Source organism: Peromyscus californicus, unplaced genomic scaffold, assembly GCF_007827085.1.
Source record: "Peromyscus californicus insignis strain IS unplaced genomic scaffold, ASM782708v3 Scaffold_22__1_contigs__length_63687245, whole genome shotgun sequence".
Classification (NCBI taxonomy): domain Eukaryota; kingdom Metazoa; phylum Chordata; class Mammalia; order Rodentia; family Cricetidae; genus Peromyscus; species Peromyscus californicus.
In genome coordinates, this window is record NW_026294525.1 from 30,636,314 (window position 1) to 30,653,466 (window position 17,153).

Sequence of the window (17,153 nt, forward strand, 5' to 3'; positions counted from 1 at the left end):
AGAGCTTCCATTTCTAATATGGCTACGCTCCTGTTTAAACATGTCTGTATCTATAAACAATATTGTAAAAGAGATTTATTATACCTCTATGAGATGTCTCACTTGTGAGATGAGAGGGGCAGAGGGTGAGTTGAGCTTGACAAGTCTGGTCTAGAAGCCAGACATGTTGGCGGTCATTAGTTTTGTTACCTTGGATGCTGTCTTTGAGAGTTCATTTAAACATTACTCAGCATTGGTTTTGATTTAAATTTCATGAAATTTGAAAGCTTCAGGCAGTCCAAAGGAGAAAGAAGACAAGAAAGGGAGGTTTGCCCCATTCATAATACGGGTAACATTTTTCATTAATTTTAAAAGTCTGTATTCAAGACAAAAGTGGCTTACTTTATCGAGAAAAGCCATCCCTGGAGAGAATGTGAAGGAATGCAGAAACATTAACAGGTGTTCAGTGTTCTAAAATGAATGGATCCTATAGCAACAAGTCAACAAAATTGATACTAATATTTGAAGGAAAAATATGTACACTAATGTCCAAATGCTTTCCTTTGCAGGTAAGGCTAGTATAAAATAGAAAGGGGTGTGTCAATGACCATGGTGCTGAGAAATCTCTCTGGTCATGGGAGCTTAGCTGGGTTGAGCCTGGTTAATGCTTGGATAGAAGAAAAGGGACAAAAATCAGTTATCTTTTCCCAACGGATAAATTAGATTTTTATATTCCATGTGCGTTGGCAAATCACTTGAGATACTAGGAAGGTGCTGTTATTTGGTTATTATTCCTTGAAGGAAGGGCTATTCATTAATAAGAACCAATCTGATTTTTCTCAATTGCAGGAAACTCAAGCAGGTAAAGGAATACTTTTCATATCATTAAAGTTATTATAAAATGTTTGAAAAAGGTATTAGAATATTTTTGATACTATAAAATAGATTAAGTAGTATAAAATACACATTACATCAGAATTATAAAAAGAAATCCTTGCAAATGGACATCATGTCCCCTGGGCTTTCAAATATGTTTGAGTTATATTGATTTTTGTCTTTCTTATTTTTGTTTCTTCATTTTTAATGAAATATAACATAAACAGTCCAAGTACAAAACTATTTTTAACATTATATCCATGTGCTATTAAGAAAATATTCATTAACAAAACAAATTTTGTATTTTTACTATTTTCCAAAACTTATAAAAACCCAAATCCAGTACGTATTCATGGAAGTGTTCAAATGTATTTTAATCCATGTTAGTTTTGTAAACTAATATATATCAAGAAGGATTGTCACTTATTTTCCGAATAGTATCCAAAATCATTTCCATACTCATAATAGAAGTAAAAAACCTTGTGTAGTAGAAAACCCCATGTTTTTCAGAAAAACTCAAACTCCTGCAACAAATACTTTGAATTAAAATCATCAGTCATGTTCAAATGTCATGGTGTGAAAAGTTCTGAGGCTTTCTTTTTTTACACGCTCAAAATAAAAAGCTTCGATCTATGTCTCTAAAATAGGATAGAGTTAAGTCTCATTGTACTCAGAATCATTTTACTAAGGAGCACCTGCAACATCAGTCCAGCCACTAGCTCTCTTCTACCTACAGCTGGGTGCTTTGTAAAGAGACAAATAGTAAAACTGTATGTATATTTATATATGTATACATATGTATGATGTATATCATATATGTATATCATATATATACACATACATGCATGACTATCTTTTCAATACTTTAGCTTTTTAAAATAATTGCTAGCTACAGACTATGTCCAGATCATGTGTGACTAATGTCAGCAATCATTTATAGCTTCTAAATTCTCATGTCACTCTTCATCCCTTTTCCCATCTCAGTTTTGAATGCAAAATTTATCTTGTACCCTTAGATTATCTTTAGAATTTAGGTTTAAGAGCAGTATGTGATATTGATTTGAGAAGAAATTCATTTTATTATCAAAACACAAAGCCGATGCTCACTGATCACACTATCCTGCTTAGTCCTTGGAAGGTAGACCAATATTTGCATTTCATTTTCAGAAGCCAATGCTTAAACTGGTATGTGTGTAACTCCATACACTTCCCTCTCGACCATAGCAATCACACATGGTGACTTTTTTCATATAGTAAATTTTGATCTTGTTTTTCTTCTCTTCTCCTATCTCCTCCTTACCCAACTCCTCCCCATCCTTGTGACCTTTTTCCCCATCCAACTTCCTGTTCTTTCCCTATGTCATCCCCTGGCTTTTGACGGATTCTGTAAAGAATCTCAAGAAGAGATCTATGGGCTGGAGAGATGGCTCAGCTATTAAAGGCCAGGATCACAACCAAAAAAATATAAGAAGAGATCTATTAAGAACATTCAAATTTATAACACTACCTGGAAGCAGGCATCACCTTCCAGTTTTAGTAATCACTATAGCACATCATTTGTGTTTGTCTGGATTAATCTATCCACTCAAAAAGTTATGAGTGCCTGTTAGTGCCCTCTATTCCTAATTGTATAATTAATATTTAATTTTGTGTAAGAATTTGATGAAGCAATTTAATATTATCATTCTACTAGAATATATATACAAAAAGAGTAGAGTTTAGTCATAGGGGATTCCTCCCAAATAATTGACATTCAGAAACAAATTTACTGCGTGTGAGTTAGTTGTCTATATGTTGAAAGTTCTGGAAGATTCCTTGATATTTCCATTGCAAGTTTACAAAATAAAACTGATAACAATATCTCGTTTTTGATTTCCCAGACCTCTTCTTTCAAGAATTATGGGCTCCATGATGAATTAAGTCTTCACCCACTCTGGTAGCACACTCGGCTTGGATATACCATGGCGTTCTTTGCCATTTTCAGGTCCGTTTCTCTGTGCTTTGTGTTTTGGCGCCTGAATGGTCAGTAGCACATTGTTTAGGGCACTGGGTTCTCATTTGCTAGTATTGAGCAAGGATTATAATTGGATCTTGACATGATTCAATTAATTGAGAAAATAACAATTCACTGTGTTTGACATTGTCCTAAGCACTCCCAACAGATCTAAGTATTTTTGTATATGACATGTAGTGAGTGAGTCGAGGCTCCTGACACCATTTCTTAAATTTGGATCAGGAATTACTTATATCAGGAAGAAGGTTCTCAGATGCCTACAGATAATTTTTTTTGTCTACAACATATCAATAGACTTGTATTAGTCATCATGAAAAATCTGCCCCATAGCCTGTTTTCTTATGGGCTGAGAATGAATATAAAGCTATGGAAGAATATTTTATGATGTGAAATCTGTATTCCAGCATCTTTAGGTCAACTTTATTTGAACACAGCCAGGCTTAATTATTTAGGTATTGTTCTTGGCTGCATCTATGTACTTAACAGTGGAGCTGAAATAATCATGTATCCATACTGCCCATAAAGCTTGCCCATTGATTTATTTGCTAAGTCCTCCCTCCATCCCTCCCTCTCTCCCTGCCTTAGTATCCTGAGTGTTGAGGTTGTAGGCACACAGTACCCAACCTTGCTCCTACATTTTACATTTCATTGACTTTCACAAATGATAAAAATTTGAGGTAAAAATGTGGGTTTCAGCATAAATCCCCACATAGATTGATATAGTAGGAACTAAGGCGATGTAACTTCTTAAATCACTTTAAGAAATATCGTCACACACTTAAGTGACACTAGCAAGGAGGAAGGGTCTTAAGGTGATACTTCAACTTATATGAAAATCTACGCAATTAAAATTTGTTTTATTGGTAAGGGAAAGTGGGAGAAAGCCATTAGATTTTAGTTTTCTTTTTGTTTTGTGATAATAAATTTATCAAATGAGCTAAATTTAATAGTAAAACCATAATTAAAATAAAGTATGTGGGGCCAGAGAGATGGCTCACCAATGATAAATGCAGAAACCTGGGTTCAGTTCTCAGCACCCATATCCAGGGGCTCAGGAACACCTGTAAATCCTGCTCCAGGGGCACATGCATACACACACACACACACACACACACACACACACACACACACACAGTGCACAGAACTGAAAATAATAATGAAAACAAAAATCTTTAAAAAGTATTTTATCCTCAATAAGAGAGATTACAACAGGAAATATTTAGCTTGTATCATAAAGAACTGCTGAGAAGTCATTAAAATTTGTTAAAATTTTCCTATCAGTACACCACCAAGTTTACATTATTAGTCATTACTAATACCACTCAATAAAGGTGTCAAAATATTCTCAACATATTGATAATATAGGGCTTTCTTTGGCCCAGTTTAAACAACTGTAAATTCTGAGCAAATATTATTTGCATGGCAAATATTATTTTCCTATAATAATATTTGTAGGGCAAACAATATTTTCATACAACCCATGTTTTCAGTTTCCTAAAAAAGAACTATTATATAATTATCTACTGACAGAAAACTATACTGGTATTTATCACCAACCAATATATATGTTATCTATTAACAAAAATACCTGCTAGGAAGGATACAATCTTCCTTTAACATAAAGAAACTAAAACTTGGGGAAAAGGAGGAACTCAATCAAGGTGACACAGACAGAGTGCTGTGGTCCAGATTCACTCTGCTTCTGTTATTCACATCTTGCCCTTGCAGATGCCACCTGAGCATCACATTGGGAACCAGGAAAATGTGATGCTTTATTACATTGAGAAAGATGTTTCTGGGTGAGATGACACGGACATGATGAAACATTCATCGCAGGAGTTCACCATTGTAACATTGCATTGCATGTGATTACATTTTAAGAACAAGTATCAGTGAGCCATGAATGAATTTTACGTTGTACTGCTTAAGAAACAGCAAAATCAGAATATTTTGTAACACAACATATTTGTAATACAAGAAAAGCGTGAGAAATTTAAATTTCATGGTCTAGAAATACAGTTTTGTTGGAACTGGCCCATGTTCATTTACATACAGCCCATTGCTTCTAAACAGAGGACATGAGATGCTGGAACAGAATGAACGACCTACCATCATGGAAGAGCATTTACTATCTGGATCTTTACCAAAAGGAATCAAGAATAACTACACTCTGGCAACCATCTTCAAGCATGAAAAGTATATTTCAAGCATGAAAATGGAAAATATTTGCGATTCAAACTATGAAAACATAAATAATGAATGTAATAAAATGTTCTTTATTTATTTGTCATATATTTTAATATAATCTGAAATAGAGCAATAGCCAGCCGAATTGCGTCTATGTTAATTTCTGGATGGGATCTACACTTCCATTAAATCCTAAAATGTCAGGATCTGCAGCAGTGTGATGGTCTTGTTCTAACTTTTAACTTTTGACTGCATCCTAGTGTTTCTTCTATGACAGTGTTCTTCAACTTCCTTAATGCTGTGACCCTTTAATATAGCTCCTCATGCTGTGGTGACCCCCCAATCAAAAAGTTATTTTGTTGCTACTTCATAACTGTAATTTTGCTACTGTTAGGAATTGTAATGTAAATATCTGATATGCAGAATATCTGATATACAACCCCAAGGGGGTCATGGCAAACAGGTTGAGGACCATTTTTCTAGGAGAATTTTGTATGCATACATGCTGTCAATATCAATGGGTTGGAACATTCTAAGAGACTTAATTCATAACTTTATTATTTATTTATTTATCTATTCAATTTATTGGTTGAGATGGGATTTTACTGGACTTAAAGTTGTGAGCTTTTCACTTCACCCTTCCAAGCAGCTGGAATTACAGGCACATTTCCATTGTGTCAGGCTAATGATTTCATTTACATAGCTCTTATTACTGGTAACTTTTTAAATGGTAGGGTGATGAATGCTAATTTTATTTTAGATTCTTGGGAATATTTATCAAATAGTACAAAATAGTAGAAACCCTGTTGCAATATTAAATGCTTAAAATGTGGAAATAAATGAGTCATTAGGTAGTTAGGTTTCTATGAATGCTCATTGGCTTTGACAGTTCTGCTTGACATGATTTTATTGTGCTGAATGAACCATCTAAGACACTGGTAATTAACTATAAGTCAATATAATCCCCATTGGTGCTGAATTATGAAAAATATAAGAAAAAAAACCCTACTGATTTAAGCACGTATGATTAATAAACAATAAGGAAACCGCAGCCAACTATGAACCATGAACAGCTACAAGGCTTGTTCACTTTTCATTTTTGCTTCTCAATATGTAACATAGAAAAGAGGGGCAAACACAGAGGCAGCAGCAGACAGCAAACCGGAGGTCAAATCCACACACCCAAACACATGCAGTGTACCATCGGCTCTCATACTTGTTGCGGAAGAGGGGGTGTTGCAACTCAGCAGCCAGTCTGCTGTGTTTAAAACAGTCATGTTGTCCCCTGAGAACAGGAACGGTATAAGAGTTCATTGTCTGAAGGTCTGCTGGGTGTACTTGAGTAATCTTCAATGAGGGCACCACTTTCCGACCTTTAAGCAAGACTCTAACTGCACTGTGTGTCTTCTGTGCTTTAGTGTATCAGATCTGCATTGGTGCTCTGAAATATATGTGTGAGTCATGAACTCCCAGATTTTCTTTCAGAGTGCTTGAATTTTTTCAATCTTATTATCTGTGCTCAGCTCTGACTCTAAATGTGAATGTTTTCATTCCAGTGGTTATGACTAAATATCTCTATATACTTGCAGTCCCATATCCATTAATTAGCTGAAATTATAGATGCATGTTTAGAGACAAATAAACCAGGGAAGTGTTAATTTACAAAGGGTTTGGTGTAACACATTATTAAATGCAGGGTAGGTTGCAATGCACACGACTCGACAAAGAAAACCGTGGACTTTAGATTAATTGGGAAGGGTGTATCAATCTCAAAGATTTATTTAAAGTTTAAAAGAAAATATGATGTGGCAAATGCTGATATCTAGTGATATGAGTAGTTTTCTAAGTAAAATAGATTTTGCATAAATTTAACTTTAGTACCTAGACTGAATCTACAAGATTCAACATGATAGTGAATAATTTACAGTAAAAATTTCATATTGTTTGTGTGTGTATATATGCTGTAATATCTCTAAATATACATATTTTACACAGTTGGAGCATATGTTTTGACAACCTGAATGCATTCTTAAAATTAATAATAGAGAATATTTTAAGTAACTACTTATCATTGCCATAGGTTGCAGCATAATTATGACTTAGCAAAATGAGAAAATTATCTGGAAAAATGCAATTCTCTTTCATGTAAGTGCTAGGCATTATAATATTATTCTTTTTGAAAAGAAAATACAGCAGATATAAGTATTTTATTGCATTTTAAATCAATTGCAAGAAACACCATTTTAATAAAAAATGTTAGGGTAACATTTTTTCATTTAAAATGTAAACTAAAACAAAAATATTTAATATGAAAATTTATGCACATATATATGTGATATTTTTATCCACAATTTTTTAATTCTGTGGAATATTTATAAGGACGAATACAAAAAAGGTAATCTTTTAAATGTTTTTCAAAATGTTTCTCAGGACAATCTAGTCTCTCTGAATGCTCACTGCTATAGATAAAGGATTCAACGTTGACAACAAGCAGAATACTTAGTAATACACTAGCTGGATATTTCTTGGCTTTAATTCTGATTATGGCATCACTGGTAGGATAGCCATTTATTAACAACTCCTGACATATAAACTTAAAGCAAACCCTTAGATGTGAGTCTGGGCATCTTTGGAGTGGCACTTACCTCCTGTCCCATTTGTCGTGACTGAAGTGCTGCTGAGACTGGATTTATCCAGCTTGGACCCCCCAGGTGTGTCTCTGCCTCCAACCAAGGCATGAGGACTTGCTAGGTCTTGCATTTCCATAGACCTGTTAGAATAGGAGGCAGTGGAGATTAAACTGAAATTTCAGGAAATATTTTTTTTTCCGTTAAGTCTTTGAGTGTTCATGTGTATCAATGACAGGACTAGAATCCGTAGCGAGAATTCATGGTTTGTCCTTCAGTGCAATCCTACATGCATGTTCCATGTAATGATGCAAAGAAAAAAGCAGACCCCGGTCATGACATTCTATGTGGACACAGATGCCTTCCTGAAATGACCACCTCTGGTGCCACCACAGAAGAATGGGGGAAATGTTTGATTCCCAAGGAAAGAGGCTTAAAAACTCTGTGGTCTACATTTCCAGTCAAGACACTAAAAACAGGCAACTAAGCAGATACCAGTAGGAGGAAACAATAAAGGGAAGAAATTACTGAAATAGAAAACTATGTGATAAATACAAATCATTTTCAACTTCAGAAGATCACTAGAGACAACAGTGGTATCCAAAGGACGGAAGAACATTAATACTGTGTCAAAGAACTCAAGGATGGATAAAACTAGTGAATTTCTTGAAAGAGGTCAAACCTGACCCAGTAAAAATGTAGAAAATCCCAAAACCAACTATCAATTGAAGAAAATTCCGGGGATGAGGATGAAAAAAAGGTTTTCTGCAAGCATAAGGAGCTGTGTTCAAACCCTCAGCACCCATGCACAAGCTGAGCAAGATAGGCCACAGCTGTAATGCTAAAGCTTGGGAGTTGAGATATGTGATCCCTGAAGGTACTGGCCAGTTAGTCTAACTAAACTGGTGACCTCAAGGTTCATGAAGACAGCCTGTCTCAGGAAATGAATTCGAGAGTCATTCCAAAAAGTACCCAGAGTCGTCCTCTGGCCTTCATGTGCGTGGGTTCAAACAAACACACCCACCTCTATGCACACGAACGCACTCTCCCACATGAACATATATGTACACCACACAGACACGTCACACAAAAATAGTATGTTTTAAAAATGGAAACAAAAATAAAACTCTAGAGGTATTTCACTAATGAATGCTAGTAAACATGTGAAGAAAAATAACATTATGCAAATTCTGTCAGCTGAGAGTAGGAGGGAATCCTTGTTTTCCTGTTGTAGGAGAGTGGCATCATCCTCACCCAGAACCAGACAAAGGCAGTTTCAAGAAGAACGGTCTGGATTCATACTTCTTACAAACACAGCCGAGAAGTTAGGCTACTATCAAATGGAAACCAGCAAGGAAAAGGAAGCCATGTTAGAACCAGTGTGGCTTATCCTGGAAGGGCAAGGAAGGCTTAATATCTGGAGGTCAGTGTAATGCAATATGTTAACAAATATTATGTCCATGGTTGCAAAGATGCACTGGATAATATTCACCATCTTTTGGCAACATACGTTCTTGGTAACCTCGACCAAGGTGTTTTCCTTCATCTGAATAAAAATCAGTCCTGAAAACCTTGGTAGCTTGCATCACATTTGATAATGAAATACTAAATTCTTTCAGAGAAAGAAATTAGATGTGTGCTTTCCACTCTGGCACAGTGTACATGCAACAGAAAAAAAAATAATAAGAAACAAAGTTAGAAAGTTAAACGATGTTCAGAAGTTTAAGGGGGGGTCCTCTTTAATTCATATCTGCCCCTGTTATTATTTTTGTTTCTGTAGAAAATTTTGAAATCTACTAGACGAAATTCCCAAAGCTAAAGGTACAAGGACTTTGCTGAAAATACATAAAAGCAAAAAGTGTCTCCATCTTCAATTAGTTCATAGTTCAGACACTGAACTATCAAGATGGTGGGTTGTCAAGGAAGCTGGAAGTTGAGCTGCTCATGGTGCAGCTATGGTTCAGCTTGGCCTGAGAAGGTTCTGAATGATCAGATCCCTGCCTTAACCACCACGTAACAGAAAGGGCTGGTGCTTGGGGAAGCATTAGCAAAAGAAAACCAATAAGAAGGTTGGTTACATCTACAACTATGCTTTAGAGTTCATCAAGCTTCCTTATGCAATGTTTAGAAAGCTGTAAATATTCTGAGGACTCTGGGAAACCTGACCCCTAGTGGAGAGAAAGCGCATTAGCTAGAAGCAGGCAGGTGTATGACCTAGGCTTTAGAATCAGCAGACAAGACTTGGATGGGTCTCCATCCACGTAGGGCAATACTGTTTGTATATGTTGTCACCTTCTGTACAAGTCTACTGACAGAAAAGAAGTAGAAATTAATTCTTGGGCTCTGCCTTAATTATAGGTAAAAATCGCAGCAGAGATGTACACTGTCTAGACAGATGTTTATGTTTATGCGGCCAATGGCATGAGGAACGGTAAAGACGGCTTGAAATAGACACCTTAAGAATAACAGAAGAGCACTTCTCTATCAGGCAAACAGATGCCATGTTCGACGGGCCTCTTCTCATCTGCTGATTTTTCACTTGTGTTCTTTCACAGTAATAAACCACAGCCATCAATCAGTCAGCTTATCTGGATTCCATGAGTCCTTCAGAAAATCACTGAGCCTGAGGATGGAGATAGGGATCCTCCCAGTTACAGCCAGACCATCACCAGCTCAGATTTCTACTAGATGCCTTAACTGGTTCTCAGCACAAGCAAAAGCTTCTCTACATGAGAAGGCAGAGGCTCTGCCTTGGAATTTAAGGTTTAGAATGTGAACAGTCCTTTGATGGGACAGACAGTAAAGTAAGCTTAAAGAGGCAGGGAAGTTTTTTTTTCTTCTGAAATTGTTAGCTGGATTTTGATTGGTTCAAATAAAGGACCCTGAGGGAGGCTCCTAGTCATTGGTATTACTAAAGGCTCAAAGTAGGGTAGGGGCTCCTAGCCAATTGGACCATGGACAAGATGTGTAAGCCAGGACAATCAGTCAGGAATGAAAGGGTGGATCATATACCGCAGAATGGAGTAGAGAGGAAACAAAACACAGTGCTTCTGCAAAACAACAACAACAAAATTAGCCTTTGAAATAAATACAGCCCCGGTGTGTGGCAGTCCACAGGAAGTGAAAGTGCAGCTATCTGGAACGTTATAGTGTAACTCCTTCATATTTGTTTCAGTGGGTTGAAGCTTCCTACAACCAAAGGAGCCTTTAACAAACAGAACTATAACATATTACCGTCAGTCTAGAAGTATCTTCCTGTATAGTCTCTCTTGTAAGGCATTTAGCCGTCAAACCAGATACTTTGAAAGTTCAATAGTAATAGAATATTTTCTCAAAAGTTACCAAAGTCAATAGAAACATCTATTTTGCCCCATCTAACACTGGACCCTCTTCTCTTCTTAGGATGTCTATTTCAACCCCCTTTTAAGGAACATCATGCCATCAGGCTTTTAAGCATTAGAATCTGCCTGGACAATCAAATAACTGAACTTAATCTTAGCCTGAAGTAGTCATTAAAAAGAAGAAATGAGAGAATTCCAAGATCTAGGAATTAGTTTCTTGATTCTTCCCTACAGTTTTTGTTTGTAGCACAGACAGACTTTGACCTAAATGGTCTGAAGGGTCTGTCCTCTTCAAACCCAAGGAAGGGCAAACCTTAAGTTTGTGGACTGTAGAATCTATTCCAACTCAGACGGTGTGATTCACTCTTTGTGGAGCCTGGTGATGAGTCAGGGCTCTGTTTATTTATAGAGTCCCTCCATCAGCTGTTCAGGACCCAAGAAATGCAAAAGTGTCCTAAACTCTCTGCAACACCACCACAGCAGCTGTCTCCTTTTGTATGAAATGGATGCTACAGAGGCAAGGTTCAAGATCTCAAATTCTCAGTGTCTATCTAGAAAAACTGCACTCTGCCCACTGGATGGATGCACGTGAAGATGTGGGTTTGGCATTTGCTTTGCTCATAATATCACTTACTGTACAACACAAACTTCTATTCTCCCTACCTGAAAAATGGGAGTAACGTAGCAGATTCTTCTCATCTGACTACAGTGCAAGGCTCCAGAAGAGCAGCGGCTGCTTTCTGATCTGCGCTCTGTCCCACCGCACAACTGTGATGATGACACAGAGTCTCTCGCCACGATTGGGCATGGAGAATAACATTGCAATAGAAAAGAAAAAGCAGATCAAGTGGCTTGAGCTACTTGAAGTCAGAGTCAGTACAGTTTAGCAAACTGAGCTTGGGTATCTCTGTTTTAGGTACAGTCGTAGGAAAAGAAAGAGCCTTTAGGCTACCAATACAAGGATGGGATTAGCTCTATGATGCGAATGTGTGTTGAATTTTCATGTATATATATGTGTGTGTGTGTATGTGTAATAATACATATTGCACACATACACACGTGTGTGTGTGTGTGTGTGTGTGTGTGTGTGTGTGTGTGTGTGTGTGTGTGTGTGAGATCATGTGGGCATGTGCATATAAAACTTAAGATTTCTCCAAACCCCAAACATGTGTGCATATGTGTGTGTTATGAAGACATGGAGCAGGGATAGGGAGGGAGGAAAGGACAGAGGGAGAGAGGGGAAAAAATAATGCTTCTGCATGGATGCAAAATAAATGGCAGATGAAAACAAACTAATAAAGCATCTGGGTTGGCTGATGTCCGGGAAAACAGTGGAACACATCACATTGAGTATTGGCTCTCATTTTCTGCAAAAGCGCAAGCCTAAGAAAACATCAGCAACACCACCAAGTCACCTTAAGCCAACATAGTTCTGAATAGGATCTAGACGTTCTTGCCACTGATCAGGCCCCGAGACAGGTTCACTGCTTGCCAATGTGACACCTCTGTACCACTTGGTACCGGTGCTACTGAGCTGGAGGATAGGGACCCCCAGGAGGAGGCCTTTACCAACTGTTTTCCCCAAACATGGTCAGAACTGAGTGAGCTGTGCTGATGTGGGACCACAGGAGGAAGACCTCCTGATCTTTAGTGAGAAGGATCAGAGAAATGGGCTGTACAAACAGTAAAGAGAATACTCCAGCACCTTTACTACTGTCTCCAAGACCGACACGAACACTCACGGTGTGGGACTCATTTGTTAGAGTGATCTCAACCCCTGGAGCCAAAGCAAATAAAGACTGGAACATACTCTTCTCTGGATACTTTTACAACCCCCTTTTTTAGGGCTCACAACTCTCCACTTGAGGCCTGGAACTCTCTTCTCTCTTCTCTCTCTCTCTCTCTCTCTCTCTCTCTCTCTCTCTCTCTCTCTCTCTCTCTCTCTTTCTCTTCTCTCTCTCTCTCTCTCTCTCTCTCTCTCTCTCTTTCTCTTCTCTCTCTCTCTCTCTCTCTCTCTCTCTCTCTCTCTCTCTCTCTCTCTCTCTCTCCTCACCTCTTTCTTACCTTTGAGTCCAACAAATTATTCAGATAAAACATGAGTTCTCCACCTCCACTTCTAATAACTGTGATCAAATACTTCAAACTAATGGGAGCATGTCTAAATTTTGGTTTTTTCAAACGATTCCCTTCACTGGAAAACAAAGAAAAGAACAAAACTCCCCCAGATCCTTCAAGTGTTATTTGAATGGCGCAGGAGTCAAATTTCTATAAGATCAGTTACAAACCATGGTTAATGAAGCAGGAAATTGTTTTCCTCTAGCAAGTAGTGGGGTAAAGCCATAGGCCACAATCAAAACATTCAATGCCATCAATTACCAGCAAGAAATACATCAACTCACTTTCTAAAGAGACGGTCTGCCAAGAGGGGCAAACGTCATCTAGGACAAGCATTTTTCAGTACTGGAGTATTGAACCACCAGAACAAACCATTAGTGTAGTGCACAAAATGAAGATAGTTGCCTGTTAAAATCATTGAATTTCTCTTTCCAAAGGGACAATCCATGCCCTTCGATGGAAAGTACCATATTCTGCTTGAGGCTGAGTGTAGAGTTACGATTGGGTACTGGCATCTCTAACCTGATCATTAAACCTCACCTTTGTCATTTACCAGTTGTGGGGTCTTATGCTCAAACTGAAGTTGATAAGTAGATCAAATATAACTTGATGTAGAGATTAAATATCCACTGAAGGCAAATAAACTTGCCCTCATAAGGTACACTTAGATGAGGGCGGTACATGAATAAGTGTTTTCACTTAGTTGAGTCATGTGTTCAGTGCTAACGGCACACATCTGCTCTCTCTCAAAACTCATACTGAAGAAAACCATTTGCTTAATAAGAAACCCATTTGACTTTCAGACAACATACAGTATTAGAAAATGTTGCTTCCATATTTTCCTTGGAAGAAAATATCCCCTTTGACGCCAGTCAAACTAAATCTCCCTTCCTAAAACAGCCCTTTTAATATCAATATCAAGAAGTCATGATCGAATGACTTGGCCCTGTCTGATTGGGAACATCCCCTTCTTTCAGCATTCTTAAGCCATTGGAAGCTTCATCTTCTAGGAAGGCATCAAGGTTCTTTGTAGCCTGTAGGTAAACAGTTTATGGAGATGTATAATTACAGTACCCAAATGACAAAGCTTCCATGGCTCTCCCTTTGGACTGTCATCTGAAGTCTACATGAGTGGCCCTTGTACCTGACAGTCTTGTCTTTGGCTGCAACAGGGCCCAGGAAGTTCCCACACCTGTCCAAGCAGATGCTGCAGAGCTCTGTAGCTTCCTACCACTGCCCATGCATTTGGCTCCTAAAGGGATAGCTTTAACGCCTTCCTCAAAAAAGCCATGGTGTGAGACTGAAGCCACTGTTTCATTCTGTCCTCCTAAGTCCCAATTCCCTTTTTTTTTTTTGAGACAGAGGTTCTCTGTGTAGTTTTGGTGCTGTCCTGAATCTTGCTCTGTAGACCAGGTTGACCTCCAACTAATAGAGATCCACCTGGCTCTGTCTCCTGAGTGCTGGGACTAAAGGCATGCACCACCACCATCCCGCCGCTAAGTCCCAATTCTATACTTCAGTATTCTTGTCTTTAGTGTCTTACTTAGTATGACATCAATGTCCTCCCAATATAAAGGGAATGAGGAATCCAATGTCAGGATACACCTCGAAGGCATCATGAAAAATTCATCACCAGATTTCTCTCCTCTGAAGAGAAGGCAATGGAGTAACGTTAAGTTCTGATATCAGGTCTTTTTGTTCCAGCTTTTTCTCCTAAATAGGCCAGACATCTTCTGCACATACTCTGTTAAATTCTGTATTTGAATGCCTGCCTGAACTTCTCCTTTCTGGTATTGCCATCACAGAAGACTAGGGAGCTATCCCATGATGCTCTCTGTTTAGAGAAATAGGTGGCAGTCTCATGATCATTGCCCTCTGTTGATTTACACTTAACTATTTAAGAATTTAATTGTGGAGTTGACAATTCACAAGAAATCCAGTGGTGGACAATTTATTGTGTCATATGAAGAAACAATAATGACCACGTAGATGGGGAAATCTCACACGGCCCCATTTCTAGATGAAGAGCTACAGGCAATCCGTGGCAGCTGAGAAGGGGAGAATCAGTTTTCTCCAAGACCAAGCTCCCTGATAGGGTTTCCAATCTCAAGTGGTCCACTCTAAACACATGTATAGACTAGCAACCCTAGATGAACTCGGTCGGTATGTTACACACACACACACACACACACACACACACACACACACACACACACACACACACAATCAATAATCATAAAGAAAAGGTCTTGAATTTCAGAGAGGGGGCACAGCAGTAGTTGGAGGGGACAGTGAAGGGGCGGGATGATGTGAATATAGTATTTTATATGTACTTGCATATACAATTCTCAAAACCCTAAAACTGAAAAAAAAATCCAAAAACAATAATGAGTTATTCTTAAGTACAACTGATGGTAAATGACACACTAGGAAGGCACTCTATCAATACTAACTTGGAAAGTGGAACATGAGTTTAAGTTCATGATCACTACCTTGAAAAAGTTAATGGGTGTGTGTAGATGGTTTTCCAAATAACTTCTCAGGTTTACGAGGCTTACTAAATAACACTGAGCCTCTCCCTTAGACAGGCATTCTCTACTCCCTTCCTCTCTCGGCCAAGACATTTTGTATCTTTATGAGGTTACTCAACCCATTCACTTTGAGCGCTAGGAAGTTAGCACCTGCCACGGGGAATCAGAATGTGAAATGTGATGAGAGGGCCCTGTGATAAGTGTCTGACCTTAGCAAACAAAAATAAAACCTCTGAGTAAATGATGGAAACGCAGCAATATCCAACCCAGAGTGCTGTGGAGTCTTTAACATAATTGCAGGTAAGTTCCATTCTGCTAAAAGCAGTGATGGGGTTTGTATACAATTCACAGAACAGCAGTGCCAGATGATGTCAGAAAATGTCCCCACCCCCATTGCCCCTTCCTTAGGACACTGTAACAGGATAGTCTCCATGGGGGAAAAAAAGGTCAACAAGCCATCTTAGCAATAGGACCCTGTGGCCCATTTCTCATCTGGCGTAATAGTTCGCGGAGCAGCTCCAACACAATGCAGCGCCCTTGAAATCGCAGTAGCTCAGCACTGTGGTCAGTGCCAAAGAGCAAGATGAGAAACGGGGCTGATATAAATATTCAATTGGGAAGTTATGGCCAATCTCCTTGTACTGTGTGTTTAGTGCAACTCAACACTGCTCCACCTGGTCCCTTCTGGCTCCCTCGTGTCTACCATGGGCTGGCAGCTGGAAAGCAGGCTGAGCCTGGGAGACCTTTTAATTTGCTGTGTGATCACAGGGCTAGGCAGAAGGGAAGATAATGCATATACTAGGATTCCATTACAGAGTGGTCCCTTTCCAGGTGGGAAGCACCCTTGCTTGCAGAGAATTCAATGCTTGCGTTTGTTAAGATCCCTTAGGAAATGATTGACAGTTTGCAAACACTGGGTATGGAATAAAATGCTGTGTTCTGCTCTCATGATGAAGGTTTTGGGAAAAATAGTAACAATAAGCAAACTGAATGAATAATTTGTTAGATTTATATGCAATCTTGTAGTCCAGGCTGTAGGATTGAGCCTTGAACTCACAATGTGCCTGAGGACAACCTTGAACTTCTGATCTCCTAGCTCCCAAGTTTTAATTTTCAAATTTTTTTGAAAACAAGATGACTTTGTCACCTCCCCATGGAAAATACAAATAGTGTCTTCTAAAATCCGAAATAAGCATGTAAAATGTAGGATGAGAGAAACCTTGGATCACAGTCACATGCATCTCTAGACCCAAAAAGCATTCTAAGAGAGTAGACATTCAGATGTGCCCTAAGCATGAGCATCTAAGGGTGTTTTACATTTAAATCATCTAATAGTCTAAAAGCTTGACAGCAAGACAAGTATCACATGAGTCTTTATTTACAGTAAAATACCACCTTGCCATTCCTTTTAAGAACATGGACCTCAGCAATCTGTGGCAACTTGTCAATGATAAAGAAGACAATGCACTTGTATTTCATCAAC

General features: G+C 38.4%; 1 protein-coding gene across 4 annotated transcripts in view; it reads right to left on the reverse strand.

The window, feature by feature from the left end:
- The window catches only part of Eya4 (EYA transcriptional coactivator and phosphatase 4), a 251,289-nt gene that overhangs the window by 61,740 nt on the left and 172,396 nt on the right, over nt 1-17,153 (reverse strand). For all 4 annotated transcript variants that reach the window (XM_052751178.1, XM_052751175.1, XM_052751176.1 and 1 more), the window contains exon 4: nt 7,702-7,826. In XM_052751178.1, the coding sequence (XP_052607138.1) occupies nt 7,702-7,826 (125 nt within the window). The remainder of the gene's footprint in view (nt 1-7,701; nt 7,827-17,153) is intronic.